This window comes from Camarhynchus parvulus, chromosome 19 (genome assembly GCF_901933205.1).
Source record: "Camarhynchus parvulus chromosome 19, STF_HiC, whole genome shotgun sequence".
NCBI classification, from domain to species: Eukaryota; Metazoa; Chordata; class Aves; order Passeriformes; family Thraupidae; genus Camarhynchus; species Camarhynchus parvulus.
In genome coordinates, this window is record NC_044589.1 from 5464596 (window position 1) to 5488024 (window position 23429).

General features: G+C 49.8%; 2 protein-coding genes across 6 annotated transcripts in view; one reads left to right on the forward strand and one right to left on the reverse strand.

Moving 5' to 3' along the window:
- RFFL (ring finger and FYVE like domain containing E3 ubiquitin protein ligase) overlaps positions 1–6851 on the forward strand; it is a 29356-nt gene extending 22505 nt beyond the window's left edge. For all 3 annotated transcript variants that reach the window (XM_030962596.1, XM_030962597.1, XM_030962598.1), the window contains 5 exons: positions 145–549; positions 2048–2134; positions 2474–2681; positions 3851–3874; positions 4377–6851. In XM_030962596.1, the coding sequence (XP_030818456.1) occupies positions 145–549; positions 2048–2134; positions 2474–2681; positions 3851–3874; positions 4377–4558 (906 nt within the window). In that variant the 3' untranslated portion in view covers positions 4559–6851. The remainder of the gene's footprint in view (positions 1–144; positions 550–2047; positions 2135–2473; positions 2682–3850; positions 3875–4376) is intronic.
- A 288-nt stretch (positions 6852–7139) lies between these two features.
- On the reverse strand, positions 7140–21216 carry LIG3 (DNA ligase 3). Of its 3 annotated transcripts, none has more exons than XM_030962874.1 (20): positions 21078–21216; positions 20272–20819; positions 19675–19791; positions 18688–18885; positions 18168–18319; positions 17096–17262; positions 16378–16455; positions 16116–16284; positions 15369–15524; positions 14829–14960; positions 14009–14088; positions 13512–13599; positions 12553–12630; positions 12196–12319; positions 11731–11873; positions 10896–10970; positions 10087–10233; positions 9032–9206; positions 8237–8328; positions 7140–7663 (listed from the first exon to the last, which is right to left on the reverse strand). In XM_030962874.1, the coding sequence occupies exons 2-20, from the start codon at positions 20798–20800 to the stop codon at positions 7427–7429; spliced, it is 2937 nt and encodes a 978-aa protein (XP_030818734.1). In that variant the 5' UTR covers positions 20801–20819; positions 21078–21216; the 3' UTR covers positions 7140–7426. The 3 variants fall into 3 exon arrangements, with proteins under 3 accessions (XP_030818734.1, XP_030818736.1, XP_030818735.1); XM_030962875.1 differs by having other exon boundaries at positions 7143–7660; XM_030962876.1 differs by lacking the exon at positions 16378–16455.
- Positions 21217–23429: the final 2213 nt, after the last annotated feature.

Consider the following 23429-nt stretch of genomic DNA (forward strand, 5'->3'; position numbering starts at 1 on the left):
CATGGGTGACCACTTGGCACTTTTTCATGGATTGGAGGGTTTGATTGTGCTTTAGGAGCAGCTGCTGCTTCCTTGCTGCCTGTGGCACCATGTGCTGCTGGCACAGGGCAGGGCTGGCTCTGACTCTTCCCCTCTGTCTCCCAGCACATCTGCTTGGACTGTAAGAAGAACTTTTGCACGTCCTGCTCAAACCAGCCCGAGGGTGGGCCCCTGCTCTGCCACCTCTGCCAGCGCTTCCGAGCCACGGCTTTTCAGCGGGAGGAGCTGATCAAGATGAAGGTGAAGGATCTGCGAGATTATTTGGCCCTCCATGAGATTTCCACAGAGTTCTGTCGTGAAAAGGAGGACCTGGTATTCCTGATTCTTGGCCAGCAGCCTGCAATTACCCAGGAAGATCAGATAAGAACAAACACATTTAATACCAGTGCCCGCGAACAGCAAGACTTTGTGAGTCACCCCCCAGCCAGCCTGGCCTCTCCTACCTCACATGATGAGTCCTCAGTGTCTGCAGATCCCATCTCGAGTTCAGAAGCTCAGGAACACCAACAGGTACAATCTCTGGCCAGAACCATCTTTTGCAAACTCATTCATGTCCATTTTTGGATTAACTACTAGGATGTTACACGTGGTTTTGCTGTGTAAAGCTGTGACTTGCTGTCACTGACTTTGATGAGCTGTTCATTATGGAATTGAATTTGGTGGGCAGTGCTGAGTATCTCGAGCATTCACTCTCAGAACATCATCACTGCTCTGGGATGTGTTTTCTCTGGTGCTCTGGTCCACACTTCCATTGCCACAAGATGCTCCTGTGAATGCTTCCTTTGGTGCTTGCTGATGGCTTCTGGCACGTGTTTGTAGGTGTAATTAAATTGTTGATGCTGTTCTTTAATTCCTGTGCCAGATAACAAGGACAGTCTAAAGCAGGAGCTGATTAGAGGTGATGGGGGCTGGGTGAGGTTTTTGGTGTCTCCTGCACTCAGATCAATAAAAGACAAACCCTGAGTCTGTTGCCAAGTCTTGGTTTATGATGAACCTGCAGTTCTGATGAACCTCGGCAGGGGCATTTGAGTTTAATTATTTTTTATTGACCTTGCTTTGTTTGTTTTTCTGCTCTCTGCTAAAGGAAAGTTTACTCAGTGTTTGACATCTGCTCCTTGTCCTGTTACAAAGTTAATGGGTGTATTCAGTTCCCTGTGGGCCAGAGCTGTGAAAATGTGTGTACCTTCTGCTTCCTCAGCAGATTTATCTAGTTCAAAAGAAGAGTTCTCCTGGGAGAATGTTTTTTACAAATCATTAAAAGGCATTTTCATTCCCTGTTTTTCTAGATATTGCCATTCCAGTTTTTACCAGCTCTGCTGTCTTCCCTCACTACCCCATGATACATTTCAGCTTCTTGTCCTGACTTGCATGACATGGTGCTGCAGTTCAGGCTCTTTGATCCTGATTGTTATTCTTGGGCTCTGTAAATATTAACAAGTCCCCACTTGGATAAGTGGGACGGTAACATTACAGTCTCTTTGTCAGTAGGAAACCAGAGGGAGCAGTGGCTGCTGGGGGTGAGTCAGCTGAAATTACACTGCTCATTTGATCAAGAGTTCAAAGCAACTGCCCAGCTTTTCTCCTCCAGCCCTGTCACTGCTGCTCCCTCACTGTCTCACTGTTTGCCCACTCCAGACCCCAGCTGAGGAGGTGTTTGCCTGGTTCCTGTGAGATCTGAGCTGTCAGGGGAGGCTTCTGCAGAGCCTTGCCCTGAGAACTCTGATCCCACCAGAGCACAGTGTGACCCTCAGGGAAGGACTGCACATACACAATTACAGATTTGTGTATAAATTTGGTCTCCTCCTGATCCAGCCTGGAGTTCTGTACTGGGGCTTTAAAGGTTCAGCTTCAGCAAGTGCTGCCCAGGAAAAACCCTCTGTGAGAGTGCCTGGCTTGTGCCTTGTCCTGCCTGTGTCCTTCCAGAGCTCAGGGGCTGCAGTGACACTGTCCTGGAGTTGATTTCCCTCCAGAAACCCACAGCTGGTGAAAGCTTCATTTCCTCTTCCAGGCCAATGGTCATGTGCCTCCGAGCCCAGCCTGTGGAACAGCAGCTGAGAATGCAGCAGAAGAAGCAGCAGCAGATGATGAGATACAGGTTTGTGTGTCCTGGGATTGGATGGCAGGGAATACCAGGTTTCCTGGGCTGGATTTGCTACCAGACACGAACAGTAACTGAGAATGACCAAACCCAATCAACCCCTTCTGTGGCATCATCTTGTCCTCCACGTACAGAAAGAACTGGTGTCACTTGGACACCATGGCAGAAATTATTAAGTTCTATCTCAAGATTTGTGTTTCTGGTAGATGAATTCAGAGTAGCCACTTCTCTGTACATCCAAACCTGAATCCCTGCTAACACACATGCTGGAAGCTGATTGAAATCACAGTTCAGGGTGTTGAGGGCATGAATGATTCCCTGTGTGCTTCCCCCCAGTCCAGTGACTCCGAGGATAACCTGGTGCTGGGCAGGAAGGCCTCCCTGTCTGACCTGACCAGCGTCGGGGACATCAACGCGCTCTCGGTGCGGCAGCTGAAGGAAATCCTCGCCCGCAACTTCGTCAACTACAAAGGCTGCTGTGAGAAGTGGGAGCTGCTGGAGAGGGTCACTCGCCTCTACAGAGAGAAGGACCTTCAGCATCTAGGTGAGACACAGCAAACATGGGCCTGTTGTCCAGGTTTAGCCTTTTCATGGACAGAAGGAAATAGAACTTAGCTGACATTTCTGGTGCAGCAGAGTGAGGAGGAAGGGGGGAATGTTTTGTCAGAGTGAAAGGGGCTGAGCTCTGCTCACCACTCCTTGTTGTTGTTTGAGGAGAGTTGTGGGAGCCCTGCAGCAGCAGCACAAGGGCTGTGCATCCTTCACCCTTGGTGTTGTGCATGTCCCCAGCAGATCCCACTGGGCACTGCCTCACCCCCACAACAGCTGGGTGCCTGTACATGACTGGAGATGCTGAGCTCTTATCTCTTGGCTCGTGGTACCTGGCAAAGCCAGCAGGGAAATGCCCTGCCCAGGCAGGAAACTGCCACCAAAGAGCAGCTGGGAGATGCAGGGCATGTGCTCAGAGCAGTGGCTCCCAGGGCTGCACACTGTGGGTAGCTGGGGTTTCACTCCCTTACCACCAGAGTACTCCTGGGCCTGCACAGGTGGCTGTGAGGGGACACAGGTGTCTAGAGAATATATCTGGCTTGATTTTCCAGGTGTCAGTTTGCACTTTGAAGAGATTTCTTAAAAAAGACACATATTTGTAAATTACTTACAAGAGAAACTTTAGCACTTTGATGTCATATGTTTGTTTCTCAGTGCTGTCCAAAGTAGTGTTGTTTTCTTAAACACGTTTCTCTAGGCTTTGTCTTCTATGGATGATCCAAGATTTAAGACAGCAGTTTTGGAGTTACATTCTTTTATTACCTCGTGCTTTTGATGCAGTGTGTCCTTTTCTTTCACTCACTGTGTCTGTTCAATCCCTTGGTGATTGTGTAACAGGAGAGGAACTGGCACAAGGGGCTGCTGCAGGTGCAGCGCTGGGAAGCCAAACTCTGCACACATTCCAAGGCTGTCTTAAAAATTGAGACATCCCTTTGGATCACTTATCTCTGGAAAGCTTTAACTGTTCTGTAAGCTCAGTATCAGAGAAGGTTCTTGTCAGTTGCTGAACCTGTCCTGATCAGAGCCCAGCCTGAACCTCCCATGGTGATCAGCAAAAAGCAGTTTTGGTTTAGCAACTCCCTTAGGGTTTTCAGCCCCTGCCTGGTACCACTTCTCTCCCAGCTTTTCAGATTCTCACCAAATCTCTCTCTTCTTCTGTTGCAGTTTTGGACACTGACGATCAAACTGGTGAGTGAGATCCTTAATCACGGAGTTGTTTATTGGGAAAACCCTCCAAGATCCAGTCCAACCAGTGCTGCCAAGGCCACCCCTAAACCAGGTCCCCAAATGCCACATCTACATGGCTTTTAACTCCCCCTAGGGTTGTTTATGCCCTGAGCAGGCTGTTCCAGAGCTTGACAACCTTTTTGAAAATTGGTATTGGGAGAAATTTCCATCTAAACTTCCCTGGCACAACTTGAGGTCATTTCCTCTTGTGCTGTTACTTGGGAAGAGAGACCCCTGTTGCTTCATTTGCCTCTGAGAATCTCAGTGTTTTTTGTTTCCATCTCACAGAAATTACTGTATAAAAGCCAAAACTTTGCTCCTTGCCAGCTGATGGAGCAGCCACAAGGGCAGTTCCTTTGCACACCTCGTCCCTTAGGGAATCCCTTCAGCAGAGCCAAGTGGGATTGCACAAACCCCCCCCACCTCCCTTTGTTTAACCCTGGGCGCTCTGCTGTCCCCTCAGGCGGTGCTGGGCCCCCCAGCACCGAGGACAACCTGTGCAGGATCTGCATGGACGCTGCCATCGACTGCGTGCTGCTGGAGTGCGGGCACATGGTGACGTGCACCAAGTGCGGGAAGCGCATGAGCGAGTGCCCCATCTGCCGGCAGTACGTGATCCGCGCCGTGCACGTCTTCAGGACTTAGGGGCGGCTCTGGGCTCAGGGCTGCCGTGCCTTAAAGCCTCAGTGCTCTTAGGGAAAGGGCCAACATCCCTGCCGACAGCTACCTTGGAGATTAGCGTGGACCCTGCTGCAAGAGAGGGAAGGAGGAAGCCTGGGGAAAGTGCTCTGCTCAAGCCATGCCCGACTCTGCTCATCCCACCATCGTGCTTTACACCACAGTGCCTGGACTCCTCGGAGCTCATTGCCAGCAATCATTAACCACCTCCATCCTAGGATAATTTGAGGACAGATGGATGCCCAGCTTTCCACCAGGGAGATCAGCTCCAGAGGCTTTGTATTTTCCTCTGAATAATAAAAGTGAACTGGGGTCTCAAAAAGTGTCCTTTGTTTTGCTGCTCAGGCTCTGCCCAGCAACAACTTGATTTGCAAAGGTTAAAATGTCACTGTACTTGTTAATTTTATTTTTATTTTTAATTTAATGTTAAATTGTTATGCTTGCAGGACAGGCACACCATCCCTGCTTTCCCTAATTCCAGCCTAGTGCAATTGTGGAAAAATGTGTAATTTTATATCAAGGTTGTCTTTGTATTATTGAAAACTGTCAGGGAGGGAGGCTGGGAAGGCTCAGCCTTGCCCTGTGTGCTGGGTTTTTGTTTCTGTGCCAGAGGGAGGTTTCTGGTTTGATTTTGTGACTTTGATTTCACAGCACGTGCCAGAGGTGGGGCTCAAACCGAACTGCCCCCACCTGCTGAGGGAGCTACAAATCCAAGGCTTGAGTCTTCCCCAGGGTTTGGTGAGGAAACCACACAGCTGCAGAGTAGTGAGGACTCCACTGCTACACAATCATATTTAAGTACAGGTGACTTTTTCTTTTTTTAGAAGGGAATCATGGAAGAAAGCCTTTGTCTCCCTTGGATCCATGAGCAATCTCCACTGCAGATCAGCTTCCCCATCCTCCCCAGGGCTCAGTTGGACAGGTCTGTTACCTTCCACTGCTTACAAAAGCAGTTCTGTCCTTTCTGCTGGCGAGGGTGGAGAGAGAGGCTGTGGCCTGATCCCTGACAGCTCCTGGGCTGTGTTCAGCTGGAAGAGAGGTGCTGAGGAGTCTGGCAATTCCTGCTGCAGGTGACTGTAACTGGTGTGTTTTCCCCTCAGTGGCCTGCAGCCACCCAGGGCTCCAGTGCTGCCCTCAGCATCTCTCAGCATGGATGGCACTGTGCCTGAGCCCCTGTGCAGAGCTGTCCTGGCTGCTCTGGGCCAGGGGCTGGCTCTGTGTTCCAGCCTGGCTGCCAGCAGAGAACAGCACAGTCCCAGGGGGGCTCTGCAGTGACTCCCCTCAGCTCCTGGGGCACTGAAGTGCAGCTGCAGGGACACACCAGAGCTCCTGGGCAGGGATGGCAGCAGCACAGTCACCTGTGTGCTCTGCACAGGGACACTTCCAGCAGCAGCAGCAGCTCTGAGTGCAGGGTCTTTGCTCTGGGAGCTGCAGCCAAAGCAGCATCTGGGATGAGACATCCATGGCTCAGAAGGCAGCAGCAGAGAGCCAGGGATGTCTCACTGAGGGGCTCTCAGAACTGCAGCAGCTGCTGCATTGACTGACCTCAGCATTCTGAGCCCTACCTCTGTCCCAGGTCAGGCTGTTCTTTAATCTTTGACATAAGGTTTAACAGATCCAGCAGGAGAACAAAGTGAACAAGTCAGTGCATCCTGCCAGAGAAAAGGGCAGGCAAGGAGTGACTCTGTTTGCTCTGCAGAGAGCACAGGGAGCTCCAAGAGCTGCAGGAATACAGAATGTGCTGAACAGCCTCATTTAGGAAATCCACTGTGAAAATTCGTGTTGTCATATTTTTCAATAAACTCAGGGCTGGGGGAATTTAGCAGGAAGAAGATGATTCCCCTATGGATAGATGTACTTTTCCTTGTACAGGGTAGGCTTATTGTCTACAGCAGTTAAATCAAGCTGCAGATCAATGCCTGAAATTTTAGGGATGAGAAGATCCACCCACCCTGTGACTCCAAAATGTGCTTTGTGAAGGGAGGACTCTTCTTGTTTCCCTTGTAAAAATGGATTCTCTACTTACGGATATGAGTGAGTTGTTTTTGAAGGAAAATCAAAACCTGGAGGAAACTGATTAATGATCCAAAGGAATATAATGTCTAAACTAATAAAGTAAATGGAAATATTTATGTGCTTTATGTACACTGTACATTGTTTAAAGATTTTAAAACTTAATATTCTACTTGAAAGGGCATGTTATTCACTATTAAATCCTCTGGTACTATGACAGTTCGACTTACTAGTTTTGGTACAGAAGTTCGGTTTATAATTTTATAATAAAGTTGAATTGTGATTTAGTTAACTTTGTTTTTGAATCTGTTACAAGCAGAGATCCTACAGCTACTGCTGAACCTCAGCCAGGAATTGGGATCCCAGGTGCTGAAATGTTGTTAGTGGGGGGTATAGAAGAGGTGGAGGGGAAAAAAAATTACCTGACAACACAAATGACCTTGGCACCACAGCCAAGAGTCCCATGGAGCTGCTGCTCTGTTCTCCTGAACAGGAAGAGAAGAACCTTTGGAAAATAAGTGCTGACAGCAAAGGAGAAGCTGCTTCAGTTTTATTTATCTATAAAAATACCCAATCTTTAAAAACCCAAGGAGACTAAACCAGCACCTGGAGAAGGGTGGTGGTCTACAGTATGGGCAGGAAAAATGGGATTCAGCAGTGATATTTCTTCAGAGAACTTTTTAAATTCATTCCATAGGGCTGCTCTGGATCTCTGTAGCTACTGAGGGCACTTCCTGTCTATCCACCCCTCCACGGAGGGAGGGATCTTCCGTTCCCTCCCCTCCCCATTCCCAGCTGTCTGTGCCAGCACTGCCCCCTGTGCTAGCACGGCGCCACCAGCCTGCGCTTCCGGATGCACTCCCAGATCCACCTGGGAGTCACACGCTGCGCCCCGGGGTTGTCATCAATGTCCCCAAGCACGTGGGTGGCCGAGGCCGTGTCGAACTCCTCCACCAGGTCCCCGTCGAAGGCGATGAAGTAGCGGCGGATCCGCGCAAAGTCTGGCACCGAGGGCGCCAGGTACAGCTTCACCCCCGTGAAAATGTCCAGCAGGGGCTGCTGGGGGGAGGAAACAGAGCTTGGGCAAGGCATTCCTTGGAATGGAGGTGAACACAAGCATTCCTTGGAATGGAAGTGGACAGGTGTCACAGACATATTTTATGAAAGATCTTTTCGTTAGGATCTTTTCTCCTGAGAAGCTGGGAGGCCTCAGAAACAAAATGTAAACAATAATTATCTGCTGCTGTGGAATGCAACAGGTGCATCTGTGATTGGGCTCATGGGGTTGTTTTTAATTAATGGCCAATCACAGTCCAGCTGTCTCAGACTCTCTGGTCAGTCACAAGATTTTTATTATTCTTTTCTATTCCTTGCTAGCCTTCTGATGAAATCCTTTCTTCTATTCTTTTATTATAGTTTTAATATATAATTTTCTTTTAATATAATTTATATAACAAAATAATAAATCAGCCTTCTGAACATGGAGTCAAGATTCTCATCTCTTCCCTCATCCTAGGACCTCTGTGAACACTGCCACAGACAGGCATTCCTTGGAATGGAAGTGGACAGACAACACCTGCCCCAGCCTCCCCCACCCTGCTGTGGCCACTGTCCTGCCCCCCCTGTCCGTACCTTTTTTCCATTGTCCTCCATCTCAGACGCTTTTCTTTTCTCCCCTCGTCTCTCCTCGGATTTTTGAGGGGATCCAATGATTCCTTTGCTGTCTAAAAACAAAAATTTCGTTCATGCGCGTGCTCTGTCCAGATACTGGTTGTGTATTAATGTTGGAGGAAAGAGTAAAGAGCAGAAGGGGAAAGTTTTCTCCCCTTCTGTTAGTGGAGAGTAGTTTGAGAGTAGTAGAATCCAGTGGATTCTGGAAAATCCACTAACTACTCTTACTAGTGAGACCCATTTTTCTACTGGAAATGGTGTGGGGCAGCCTCCTGCCCCATTCCCAGGCTGCTGCTGCCACCTGCCCTCCATGCTGTCACCACTCTGTCCTCTGTGTCACTGCTCAGCAATCTGCTTCATGTTCCAGCTCAATTCACCAGGAAATCACCTCCAGCCACGTGTCCCTTTATACACATGAATTCCATCCAAATCAAATTAAACACTGGCTCATGGCCAACAATCTCACACCAAGGGGCTGTGACCTGCACAAATGGGAGCAGTGAACACCAACCTGCACAGCATCATCAGAGCTGTTTCCATCCCTCTTTTCCCAATCCCAGGACACCTCAGAGCTGTGGCTACTCCATTCATACAAGGCCAAACCAAGGATCTGAACAGCTTTGCCCATTATCCCTGAGATCCATGTGAAAGGTGGGATCATCAAGTCTCTGACAGAGGGCAAGGGCCCAGAGCCAGCCTGCCCCAAGCACAGAGGACACTGCCCCAGGCTCCCTCCTGAAAGCACCATCACCTTACCTTCTGCCTTCTGGGCTTTTGCAGGTGACTTGCTTGGGGGACTCTTAATACTGCTGTGAGGTGTGGAAGACCTGGAATTCCCATCATTCTCTCCACTGCTGCCAGCTGTGGACTCATCTTCCTCCCCAGCTGTAACACTGAAATCAGCCTTCTCCTTGGAGAGCTGGTACAGCTCCTGCCAGCGAAACAGCACAGATCATGTCTGACACTGGAGATGAGCTGTGATGCACAGACTGCTCTGGTGTTCTCCCCCTGAAGTGTTTGCTCAAAAGCCTTTTCTTCCTGCATCCCTCTGCAGTCATTTCCCTGTCACCTCTGTCCCAGCTCCCTGCACTGCACCCCTCTCCTGGCATTAAGGGAAGCCACACAGGGAGGAGCAAAAGCCACATCCACATCATCTGCAACAGCCTGAAGGATGAGCAGTGCCCAGGGCTCACTGTGGGAAGGGCCCATCTGCAAAGGGGTTTGTTCCTCTCTCCTCCCCAGGGGGATCCTGGCAGGCCCTGGGGGCTGCATCACTCCTGCTTTCCATGGCACAGCAGCCCTGGGGTCCTGGCCAGTGCCACTTGGCCCCTGTACCCACAGGCACTTCCCAAATGCCTCTCCCAGTCTCAGCAAGTGATGGGGAACTGAGTGAGCATGGAGAGAACAAAGGTCTGCCAAAGAGGTGGTGAAGTCACTGTCCTTGGACATGCTTAAAAAAGCCTGGATGTGGCACTCAGTGCCATGGTTTAGCTGCTGAGGTGTTAGGTCATAGGTTGCGCATGATGATCTCAGAAGGTTTTTTCCAACAGAGTTCATTCTGTGATTCTGTGGTCACTCCTCACCCTGCCACAGGAGCTGATGGAACCAACTGCCTGCAGACTTCTCTGACAGGGCACAGCAACACAACAGCTCAAGAGACCTGAGAGCCTCCAGCAGAACAACCCAGCCCGAGCCCGGCACGAAGGGAAAAGGGAAGGTGCCATGACAGGCAGCAGGTGCCTTCAGTGCATGCTGTGATCTGCCTGAAGCTCAGCCTGGTGCCAGGGGCTGCAGGGCCCCTGCTGACCCACCTTGAGCTGCTGCAGGTTGGTGGCTGTCTGCCAGTCCTTGTCATCGCGGATGCGGGTGCAGCGCGGGAAGCGGATGGAGATCCCGTCAGCCGTGTGCGCCTCGGCCTTGGAGAACTCGGCCCCCGTGATCTCCCACACCGGGGCTTTCTGAGCACAGGGAGGGAGGGAGGAAACCATGTCACACCCTGTGCTCCCTCAGGGGCCATGGCACACCCTGTGCTCCCTCAGGGGCCATGGCACACCCTGTGCTCCCTCAGGAGCCATGGCACACCCTGTGCTCCCTCAGGGGCCAGCTCACATGCCTCACCCCCACTCACTCTCCACCCCAGCACAGCTCCATCTACAAACAGTGACCTTCCTGGTCACCTTCATTGTTAAAACTACTTTTTCTTTAAGCCAGAGACCCTTCACTAACACAAAATGCCAATTTCTAAGTGACACCTTCTCCTTCAGGCATACTGACACACTCCCTACAACAACAGCAACTTTTGGGTTGCAGTTGTGTTTCAACCCTTTAAAGTCAGATTTCTCATATCTCAAATTTAAAGTAAGCTCACTTCTGGAAGGGATTTAATGCACAAGAATATTTCCCAAAACTGCTGCAGGTGTGATTTCTTCATGAAGCTCTTAGCCTCAAATGCACCTGCAAGATTGAGAGATAAAAACTTGTGCTTAATTTCCCATTCCAAGTATGAAGATTTATTTTGTAACACAGACAACTTCTAAGTTGTCCTTCTAAAGGATTTATAGAAGATTGCAGAATAAGGGCTGGGAAATGTTAAATGTGAAATGATTATGAGAGCACTTACCTTTGGATCTGGGACAATGAAGTCTGGGTAGTAGATTTTGTTAATTTTTAGCCACCTTGGAATTTTACTAGGATCCTATTAATTAAAAGCACAAAATTCAAATTATTGACACTTGCCATCAAATATAAACCTAATTCTACAACAGAAGCTGCTGAAACACAACCTAGAAGTAGGTCAGCACAGAGGCATTACATTGCCTTTGCATGGATGGAACTTGCACTGATCTGAAGCCTCATCTGGAAAATCACAAATCTTGCCTGAAACACAGCCCTCAATTCCTGTCATTCTGTGTGTGAAACAAGAACAGTTGATCTAATTGTGATTCATGTAAAATTACCCTTTTTTTTTTAAAGATTCTACAACCTTGATGCAAATGGCCTTCAGGATGTCAAGGTAATATTAAAATTCAGCTCTCTGTTTATTTGTCCAGTGTTGAAAAGCAAGATAAATCACTGACAGAAATCTTAACTCCAACCCCAAGTTATGGAGCCACCACACCAGAGTCTGACTGAGCACTTCCCTCCCACAGCCCCATCTAGTGACTGCCTTTGCCAATCACAAGGTGCCCAAAAATCCAGATAAAAAATTGGGATCTTCCCAACAAAATCTTGTCCTAGCAGGGAACAGATGGTGCCTGGCTTCCCACTCAGTGTCTGGGTACAGACTCCAGCAGTGCCTCCTCCAGGAGCTGGCTGCTCTGACTCCTCACTTGTGTCAAGTGGCTGATGAGCTTTAACTCTGATTCATTCCTGGCAGGGCACTCCCACCCTGCAATGCAGCAGCACCTCCAGGGCAGCTGAACCCTTGGCTGAGCATCCCCTGGCTCCCCTCTCACCTTGCTGATCTTCACCATGTCCAGCTCTGTCTGCAGACGTGCCAGGGTGGCGTCATCGTGGCCACCAGAGCACTTGGTCACCGTGCACCACTTCTCACTCTTGGGGTCGTAGCAGCCCATGAGGAAGATGGACATCATCCCACCTGCACAGGACAGCAGGGCTCACACCTTGCACAGGACAAGCCACAGCTTTTCTGAGCCAAAATCTTTTTGTGTCTTTGAGGCCTGAGCTTGTGATGGCTGCAGAGCCACTCACAAAGCTGAGCAGAGCCCCTGCACTGTGCAACAGCCCAGCCCAACACCTCCAGCCCTGCTGTGCCAACCAGCAAAGCCATGGCAAGGACAGGATGGGCTGCAGCAGGTAACCACTGCTCCAGCCACCCTCATTCTGGAGGCCTGGAACAGGAAAACCTTGGGAATTCCTGGAGCAGACAGAGCTCTGACTTAAGCCAACTCCAGACCTACCTTTACTGCCTTGTCCATAGAAAGCCCCCAGCACCACCAGGTCAGCAGTGTCAGCCATTGCCCCCTCGTTGAGATAATCCTTCTTCACCTTCAGCCAGTGGCGTTTCCCTGGCTCATAATTACCCTGTGCAAGGAAGGCAGAGCCCCCTCAGAGAGATCCCCTGGTGGGCAGCAGCTCCTCAATCAGCCCTGGCCTTTACCCAGCCCAGCAGCTCCTGAGCACAGCAGGAGGAGCAGCTTGGATTGGGTGTCAGCAGTGAGAGGAACCCAGAGATGTTTCTGGAATGCTGAGTGTGTGATTCTGCTGTCACTCCCAAATTCCCAGCTGACACCAGTACAGAGTGAAGGGGAACTTGCCTTTATGTCCTTCAGCACCAGCCCTTCCAGCCCCTCCCGGATGACCCGGGTGATCATGTCTGCCAGATCTGAAGCTTTCTGCAAAGGAGAGGGAGCATGGTTAGCTCAGGCCTCTAAAAAGGGCTGAGATCTTCAGGCTTTGTGTTTGGAGCAGTGGTGCACTAAACCCAAGGCAGCTGCAGAGAGAGGAAGAGGCACTTTCACAACAGTTTTCCAGAGAGGATCCTGTAAATGGATAAATCTTTGCTGCACATCCAGTGTCTAAGCTGGGAATATGTCCCAAAAAGAGAAGCTTTGTTTGGTTAAATTACACCCCTCAGAGACGTGGCTGCCCCACTGGCTGTGTCCCAGGATGTCCCAAGTCAGATTTGCTCAGCCAGCAGTGCCTGCTTCCTTCTCCATCCAACTGCCTTGGGACCTATGAACCTTTTTCTGCCCAAAATGTCCAAGCATTCTCCACCAAAGCCAAGGTACCACAGAAATCAGCAGCAATGAGGAAAAATTATGGGACATCAGGCTTGTGCATAATCAAAGGAAAATCCCAGCATGCTGCTGCCTAAATGCAGATTCTAGCAGCCAGTCTCAAGGGGCTGTGTGGCACTTGAAGCTGCCAGTTTGGGAAGTGGCACAGTCTGGCTCCCTTCAATCAGGCTGCAGTCACAGCTCGGCACTGCACAGCACACACTGAGTGACAGCAGAGTTGAACTCCTCCTAACAGGGTCAGAGTGATAATGGCTACAAAACCATTAACAAGCCAGCAAACCTCAGGTATGCAAGTTAAAATTATACTGAAGGGGCTGGGGCCAGGAGAAGATGGGAATACAATGTTGGCTCAAGAAGTCTTGCACACAGAGCAGAAGGAAAACCATTTTGCCAGGGTGAATTTGCAGAGTTAATCATAAAAAAAAGCCAAGTGCTGGAGGAGCAGGGTCAGGGTTGCAGGGGCACTCTGGACTCACTGTGACATGTTTCATCTCTGAGAACAGGATCCTGTTGGGGATCTCCACCATGTTGTCGTGGAGGAACTTGCGCCGTTCACAGAGGGGCCTAGGGCAGGGCATGGACAGTGAGGGACAGGCAGCAATCCCAACAGGAGCATTGAAAAAAAGCTGCTAAAGTCATTAAATCATCCCAGAGAGCTCCAGAGAGAACAACTAGTTCTTACTTTCCTCCAGGAAGTGACAGGATGGAAATTCCAGTGTTAACAGTGTGTTTAGAGGACGTGAGATGAGCAGCTGAGATGCAGCTGATCCCAGTGTTTTGGAGAGTAAGAGGAGCTGCACAGAAAAACTCCTTGGCACAGCAAGGTCCCTCCCATGCTGCCCTGATCTCCCAGTGAGTGGCCAGTCTGACAGCCCAGGTGAACTGGTTTGTCTGCATTAGTGGGGTTTTCCAGCCCAGGTTTTCCAGTTCATCCCAGGAAACCAGCCCAGCCACTCTCCCCTGGCAGCCATACCTGTCCATCAGGCTGATGTCATTGAAGTAGATGCAGTCAAACACAAACAGGCAAACGTTGGCATCCTGGAAAGCAGCTTTCTGAAATACAATTAACACAATTCTGCAGTCACAGCAAACAGTTTTAGCAAAGTAATAAAATGATGGATTTTTATCTCTGTAATATTTTAGGTATCATAAGCTTATGCCTCTTCTAAAAGAAGCATTCTGAGAATTCAGATTTACACTGAATGAGTCCAAGCACAAGCTGAGAACATAAAAAATGCTCATTTCATAGGAATGGAAAATAATGCTAAAAATATTAATGGTTTTGGGCAATGCAACATCTGTCACTACTGCTGCAAAAAACCCACCACATTTCTACAGAGAGCAGATTAATGGCTACTTTTAACTTAAGCACTTACAGTTTAATTTTCATTTTCCTGTCCTTTTCCTCACCCCCATTCAGCCTAGACACAAGCACTACATAACATTTGCATGGAATAATCACTGCATCCCTGTGGTCCCCCAGGGTCTCATTGCTCAAGCTATGAGAAACAATGACAGAATTGGAATTGTAATATTTTCCAAAGATTTTTTTAGTATTATTGAAATTAAGTTCTGTTAATGTCCTGCCAGGGATCAGGTTAGTATCAAATCTACTGTATTAGAGCAGTAGCTTTTCAATATCTGCCTTCTCAATAATCTTATTTTTATTTTCCCCAGATGCTCTAACAAGCACCAGAGCTCTGAAATTATCCTGTGATAACAGATTGTGTTTAAGTCAGCAGTGTAACAGCCTCCAAACAAAAAACCCATTTTTAATTAATTTTTCTTTTTACCTTGTGCACACCAAGAGTCCCAAAAGGAAGTGGCTTGCCAGTTTTATTGTCAATCAGGAGAACTTCTGAATCCAGAATCATACTTTGCCCACCAGGGAAAGCCTGGGGAATGAAATCCTTGAAATGGGCTACCTTGGGAAAAGAAAAAAACAAAAGGAAAAATAACTGGCTGAAGAGAGGGATTCACTCCAATGCAGGTGTTTTCTCCACAAGTATATAAGGCACATGTGGCACATCTGCAGTTCTGTGGTACTCACAAATAGAAAAATGAGACTTTAATAAACAGAACCAAGTCACCCAACTGGCAGCAAGGCTCCCAAAATGCAGTGCAAAGAGAGGATTCTACAGCAGACAGATGAAATTTAATTCCAAGCTCTTAATGTGTACTGGAATTAAATTATTACAGTTCTAGGTGTTGCTTTTCCACATTCTACACATAAGTAAATTAGAAATGAGAAGGAATCCTCCTTGCCTAGAAGGAAACTTGGGAATGCAGAGGGGGAGCTGGCACAGGGGGTGAGGCAGTGCCCAGGTGCTTACTTTGTGGGGGAGCACAGGCTTGAGGCTCCTGCTGAAGTAGCTGAAGTGATCCCCGTTCTTGTGCACCTGCACGCGCTCGCCGTCGTACTTGATCTCGGCGTACATCCCATTGGGACACTTCTTCATGGCGTACTCGATGGACTTGCAGGCCTCAGCCTGGGGATAGAGGGGCCAAACCCCAGGTGACACATGGAACATAAAGCTATTGCTACCCAAGTTCATGAATGAGCTACAATGAATCCCCTTGTAGAGCTTTTTGTCCAGAACCTTTGTTAGCGAGTCCAAGTTTTCCTTAATTATTCACTTACTAATATCTGCATATGCCCAGATAATTACAGCTTTTCAGTGCTTATCCTCTCCAAATGCTTTAAAATGTGCACTGTGCCTTCTGCAGGAGTGTGCTCAGCCCACAAGTAAATATTTAACTCTGCTTTGTTCACACAAAAAACCAGACTTATTTGAATCTCTAATCCACTGGAAAGCTTACACTCTTTCCAGAGAAAGGATCAACTTCTGCAATGACAGCAAACAAATACAAGAGACTGAGAGCAAGGGAAGGTTTTAGCTTGGCAGTTACTGAGTATATTGAATACTTGGCCTAGTGGTAGGAGATGCTTTCTAAACTGGCATTAAACTATCCTGAGCTCTGCACAGAGGCAGCCCACACTGCACAGCCACTGCCCTGGCTCTGCCCCTCCCAGGTGGGGTCTCTGTCCCTGCCTGGCTGCCAGGAGGGGCCCAACCTACCAGCATGGGCTGCACTGGGGTCATGAGTGAGGCCTGCACACTCAGGGTCTTCTTCAGCCCTGGCACCTTCTCTGCCTCCTGCTGGTTCTGCAGCACCCTCTCCACCACGTCCTGCAGGTTCCTCGAGGCCTTGAACGCCTCGTAGGCGTTGGGATCCAGAGCGTCCAACCTGCAAAGCATGGAGAGAGGGGGAGCATGGATCAGCCTCAGGGCTGCTGCTGCTGCCTCAGGAAATGAGCACTTCTGGGTTCCTGTCACTTACACATGCTTTGCTCCAGCATTCATTTTCAAGTCATGCTTAATTAGCCTGATGATGCACTTCAGGTCATTGCCTGTACACCTGAAGAAGAGAAGATTCAGTAAAGGTGTGAACTGAACTTTCAGCTGAAAAGAAGAAACTCATCCAGGTCTCCTTAAAAAAAGGCCCTCCCTTTGCAGAGGGTTTAACCAATCAATAGTGACACCTCAGAGACACATGGGAATATCCAAAAAGCTTTCCAGCATCTTGATGTCAACATTAACTCTGCCTCAGTGTTGATGTACCTTCCAAAATTTACTTACTTAATGCATGGAGAGTAACTTACCAGAAAATCCTAAGCCTCAGATCAACACAAACTGAGAGCCAGACCAAAAATCTTTGTCTAGATTACTTGAAGGCTTTTCCCAACATGCTTAAGAACAGCAACTTAATTAACAGCTAAGCACCATTAGGGTGTTGCTGCAAATCATTTGTTTGATTGAAGTGTCCTGACAGGCAGGGACAAAGTTCTCTAGCATGAACAAGAGCCATAAAAGCTCTCCACTGCTGTCAAGGTGTCTCAATCACACCACTAACAGCAGCTTACAGGTGCTAATTAAGTTCAGTTTCAGTGGCTCATGATTCATTTTTCACCCACCCCAGCTTGAAGAGAACCACTCAAGCTTGAAGAGAACCACTCCAGTGCTTGAGCAAACCTTCAGAGGCTGATTCCTTCCCTCACCTGCGACTGATCTGCTGCAGGACACTCTGCTGGTCATCCTCCTTGGTGAGCTTGGACAGCTGCATGAGGAACTCATCCACCTCCTGGATGGTCAGGAGGCTCTTGGCTGCTGGAGGACAGGTCTTGCTCTGCTCGAAGAAAATCCGGATGGTCTCAGAAACATCTCCCTGTCTCCAAAAACAAAACCAGGGTGTGGATGAGAGGCACGGCCAGAGAATGGGGGTGCCACTGGGGATTCTGCATGGTTCCATCAGGATAAAGGACAGGAGTGAGGCTGGGATTGCACAAAGAAATTGGAATCAAACACTTAAGGAAGCTGCCACGACACGTAAAGCTGCTCAGCTGTTTAATTTGCCAAGAAAGGTAATTAAGAGTACCAGCATCATCTCATGGCTCTATTTTTCACTGCTGCAGCAGCACAGACTCTTTATTTCCTCGGGATAAATCCACTTGTAAATCCAAGGACATGGGACAGGCTAGTGATGTCACTAGAAGGCAGTACACAGCAAGGCAATGAACAGAGATGAAAAAATTACCATTATTATCTAATTCACCCCTTTTCTGCACCTTGCAGTGAATCACAGGGTGCACAGTCAATCACCAGCTCCTGTGCACAAGGACTCAGTGCACAACTGAGCACCTGCAATTGTAGCAGCTTAATTGTAATAACCAACTGCAGCTGCCAGTGACAGGTCTGTTAATTGAACCCCAGGTTTTGATGTGTGATGGTACAAAAAGAGCAATGTAACTCAGTTCTGTAGCAATGTGCCAGACAAAGAAGTTTAGACAGACAGATGCAGCCCACCTCGCCTAGATAATTTTAGTCTTGCTTTCTAAAGCTTTGCCAGGTGAATTCTTATCCTGCTTTCCATTTAAACATGATTTTCTACAGGTTCCAGATGGCAGAAAATGCTATGAAAACTGCTAAAGCCAAGGAAAACCAAAATAAATCACCATCACCAGCTCCCATTCTAACAGTCAAGCAAAGGAGTAAAAAACCTAAAGCATTACAGAATTTCCATAAGCAAAGAGCTGAACAGTAGAAATTAGGAGAGCAGCTGTCTGCACTCACCTGCTCCAGGTCCCGGATCATTTCTTCCTGGTTGCAGTTAAAAATCCTGCTGAACAGCTTTACAATCTGCTTATCATTCAAGTTGTAAACTATTTTAATGACACCTGGTAACAGCATCTTAATGGTCAGGTATACATCACCATGAAAACCATCTGGAAAAAAAAAAAAAAAAAGCAGATTATAACAGTGAGGATTTATGGATTTATTTTCATGTCCAGGCTCTGGTTGGTTGTGCCCATTTGCATAATCCTGGGGATAAAATCCACAGGTGGGGTTTGGAATTCATAAGGAAAACAGCCACAATTTGCCTCTAAATTGGGCATCCACAGCACCTGAGTGAGACATTTTTGTCTGAATTTGGTATTTGCAGAGTTCACTTTTCAAAGATTACCTCCACAGCTCAGAAACCACCGCAGCTGGGACCACATACAACAACAAGATTTGAATCTCCCCTTTCCTTTTGAGACCAGCCTTTGAAGCTGATTGTGAGAGAGCCGAGAACTCCCAGCTGGATCCATACCTCCTGCAGATCCCTTCCTGAGGAAGTCCTGGATGATCTGGGTTTTGACGTTGTAGCTTGGTTTCTCAGCCACCATGGCGCAGAGCTTGCGGAACTCGCGCAGCAGGCAGTCCTTGTGCTGGGGGTCACACCGGGCTGCAGACAGGCTCGGCTTCTGGGCACACTTTGCAGGAGAATCTTCTGAATTCTTTGGCTTGGCTGCATCAAAACACATCACAAGTTGTTTTTTTAACAACGTGGAGCTAATGTTGAAGTTAGCTCTGCCTGGCAAGGTGGGAACAATCCCAGTGTGCTGGCAAAGCTTCAGACTAAAATTTATGACTTTTGTAAAAACCTTCCAACTATTTTTACCCTTCACATTACACCAGAATTTCCTAGATCTTAATTCTACCAGAAAAATATGACTAAACCATGGTGAAAATTAATTTCTCCTTGCAGATGCCTCTGTTTTATCAATTTTTATGGGAATACATCCCCATCCCCTTTTGTCTCCAAAAACCAATCCCCTACAGAAGCTGATGTCGGTGGCTCTGTTGTGGCTCTGGGCACTCTGGAGCTCCAGGTGTGTTCAGGTCAGTCAGAGCTCACAGATGGATTGTCCTGCTGGCAGCTGCTCCTCAGGACAAGTTTTACTTCCCATGAACACAACTGAGAATCCCTCAGCAGTTTTTTTCCAGATTTTGAGCTCCACATGGAATAACTTTAGCCTACACCTTCAGTTTGCCTGCAAGGAGCCAATGGATGCAGGGAGATGGAGTCAGCCTGACAATGTGGGTCATGGCAGAACCTCTGTGTCCTTGGGAAAACTGGAAATCCAAACATCTTTCAAGATGTTCTTTCAAGCACTGACAGCTTTTGACAAACCAGAAATAAAAACCCCTAAATCATCTATAGATAAAAACCTACCAATCTGAGCCAAGCTATAACACTTCTTGATGTTGAGATTAAAAGAAATTGATTTCCCAAAACCAGGTTCTTAATTCTTACCAGAGAATCCAGAGAATTTCTTCGGTGGATCTTTTGTGGTCAGCTGTCCTGTGGCAGTGAGTTTTGCCTGCACTATCACCTTTTTCTTTGGGGTACCTCCAGTCTTGGAATTGGCTTCTGGAAAGCAGAAAGGTTCAAAGAGTCAGTCAGGATTAATCGCATACACCCCTCACCATATTATGTAGCTTACAAAGCAAAAAGCCTTAAAAGAAATAGGAATTGGAGAAAAAAAAGAACCAGATGTTTATCAGATAACAAAAGTTAGAATATGTAATCTATTGAAGATCACAGAAAAAGGTGGAAATAGAAAATAACTGATGCTTCCTCATGGGTTTTATTTGCCCATCAATTAAATCACCCAGGCCTTGTCCACAATCGGGTGTGACAAAAGAATCAAGGAGTGTCACTGTAGAAGTGACCATTTTTTCCCTTTCCTACAGGGCTGAGACAGTGACTGAAGCAGCACCACTCACTTTGTCCCTAAGTCACACAAATAAATCCATGAGGATTTCATGGCAAAGGCAAAGCTGGGTGACAACCTCTGGCATAACTTGAAAATAAGGAGAAAAGTGACCCTGGCACTGCCTTGTGCCTCACCTGAGATGTACTTGTTGATTGTTTCCTTCTCCTCATCCTGCAGCTCTTCCCACCCCTCCAAGTCTGTGATGTCTTCAATTTTCTTAGTGGTGGCCCGGGCCTTGTCCAGCTTCTCAAAGATGCACTTGACATGGTACCACTCCTTCATGTCCCCTCCAGACTCGGTGAAAGGATTGGGAACAATCTTCCCAATGCGCACCATCCCCTTCACGATCTTCTCCTTGCACTTCTTGCAGCCCGCGGTGCCCCGCTTGGCATAGTCCACGCAGTACCGCTGCTCCGCCATGTCCCCGGCAGCCGCGCAGGCTGGGCGCAGCCAGCTGCCCAACAGCAGGGACAGGGGAAGCGCCGGCTGCGGGGATGGCACAGGGACAGGCTGGAACAGCAGCTGGCACCAGCACCCGCGGCTGGCTCCGGCACGGCGGGACAACGGCCTGGGCACGGGGAGCTGTGGGCGAGGGCAGAAGAGCGCTGTGCCCCTGCCGAGAGCGCGGGCAGCGTGTGACAGCGTCCTGCCGCCCGTGGGCATCCAGTCCGTGCTGAGGGTGCTGCGAGCGACACAGGGGACACTGAGCACCCTCTGCCGGCCCCAGCCCTCAGCCTCCCCTCCGGTACCCGCTCCGCAGCGGCCTCCATCGCCCCCGCTCCGCTGCCCCACACCCCGCGCCCTCACAGCCCCCTCATCGCTCCCACAGCCTCTCCCGCCCCAGCCTCGCACCGAGGCCGCTTTCCCGCCCTGCCCGTCCCGGCCCAACCGCCGGCTCCCCCCGGCGCCACAGGTCCCAGGCCGCCCCTCCGCCGCTCACCGAGCTCCTCACGGTGCCGCCATCCCGTGTCCTGCCCCGTCCGCACCCCGGGACCCCCCCCAGCCCCTCAGGCCGGGGCCGCCGCCTCAGCCGCCGCCGCCGGGACACGAGCGCGCCAGCCCGGCTTCCGTAGGGCCACGCGCGCGCGCGGCGCACCGGACCCCGCCCCTTCCTGCCCGAACAGCGGTCGTAAGGGGCGGGCACGCGCAGGCCACGCCCCCTCAGTGCGCCTCGCCCCGCCCCCAGCACGCGCCGGGAGCGTTTTCCCGCCTGGGGCGCGGCTGAGGCGGGACCGGGAGCGCGCCCGGGGCCAGGGAGGGTCCGTGCCCTGAGGCGGCACCGCCCGGGGCCAGGGAGGGTCCGTGCCCTGAGGCGGCACCGGGAGCGCGCCGGGCCAGGTCTGGCGCACCCAATTGGCGGCACGCCAATTAGCGCACCATTAGCCACATGAGGCGGCACCGGGAGCGCGCCCGGGGCCCGGGAGGGTCCGTGCCCTGAGGCGGTACCGGGAGCGCGCCCGGGGCCAGGGAAGGTCCGTGCCTTGAGGCGGTACCGGGAGCGCGCCCGGGGCCAGGGAGGGTCCGTGCCCTGAGGCGGTACCGGGAGCGCGCCCGGGGCCAGGGAGGGTCCGTGCCTTGAGGCAGCACCGGGAGTGCGCCCGGGGCCGTGCCCTAGGGCGGCACTGGGACAGCGCCTGGGGCCAGGGAAGGTTGGCACTGGATCCATGCCCTGAGGCGGCGCCGGGACAGCAGCTGGGGCGATGGAGGGACTGTGCCCTGCAGCAGCCCGTGGTCCGTGCCATGGGGCAATGGAGGTTCTACGCCCTGAGGCAATGCAGGGCCTCCGCCCTCAGGCGGTCCCAGGTCTGTGCCCTGACACGATGGTTGGTCCCCACCACAGGGGTGACACCTCTGCTGCCCTGAGGTGATGGTGTATTCCCGACCTCCCAAAGTTGGCTTTTCCAGAGCACTGCACCAAGCTGAGGGAGGTGTGAGGGGTGCCCTGTTCCTGGCTGAACCACGCTGGCTCACCCAGAGTGATCACTGACAGCTTTGAGGTGCTGTTGGATCACCTGGCCATAGAAATGGTCCCTCCAACAGTTCTAACGCTGTGTTTGTGCACTGAGCCATTGCCTTATCCCCAGCCTCATGAAGTTGCCCCTTCAGGAGTGCTGTGCCATGTTGGTGCATGTTTGAAATGCTGCCATGTAGCCCCACGTTTCTCTTCAGAGAAAAGCAAGGCACGATTCTTCCCAAGAATATTTCTGGGATTCACATTCTCTGAACCTCAGAGAACGAAAACACAATTTTTATCATTTTCTGTGCCTATGTTTGTGCAAAAGTAGAATGCAATATGGAGATTGTTTACCCAAAATCATGGTGTTTTGTTTCCTTGGCCTATCGTGTGTGTGTGTGTGTTGGGACTGTTGGCTGACAGTCATGAGATTCAGAGCAGTTGTGTACAGAGTAGAGTGCTTGACAGATTCGGTTTTAGATGTATAGAATAATAAAGTAATTAATTAGCCTTCTGATATCAATGGAGTCAGATGCATCATTCTCTGTCCCCTTGTCGGGGTTCCCTGAAAATTTGATACTGCCATGTCACCTGGGCCCTCAGTACCTGCACAGGCCTGAAGTGCTGCCCTATAACCTCCTGGAATTGTCCTTTGCACTGTGTTTGTGTGGGTTTGAGATGTTGCTGCACCACCCTAGGCTCCTGAGAACAGCCCTTCATCCCAGTCCAGGTAACACACACGTGCAGCTGGCTCTCTGCTGGTGGCAGTCACCCCTGTTCCTCTGATGGAAATGCTGTTGTGCTGTGCCAGGAGGCTGCTGAGGAGGCTGGGATGGATGCAGCACACAGCTCCACTGGATTCCTGCCTTCGTCCATGGAAAGGATGCTGTGTGGGTTGACATGGCCAAGTCTCTGACCTGCTTTGCTGTACCTCAAAGGCAGAGTATGAGAAATAAGGTACAGGATTTGCTTCCCCAGCCACATATCTGTCTTTTTGTTGGCCTCCAGCTGGTTGCAAAGCAAGCTACAGGCAGTCTTCTCTTCTTCCCAGCACATCAAACAAACCACACTGTTTGGATCTGGGAGTGAGTGTAACAATTGTGTCTGGTCACAAAACTGGGATGAAATCTGACATAAGCATTTCTGATCACTGGGATCTGGCTGTGAACAGACAGTCTGCATTCATTTGCAATATTTCACATTGCAATATTTACTCACAGACAATGCATCCGTTCAATCCATTATCTCAAGATGGAAATGCACCTTCAAGATGAAAAATCGCAGCCCAGAAGTGAAGGAAACCCCAAAACCAAAGAGAGAAAAAAGCTCCCCCAACCA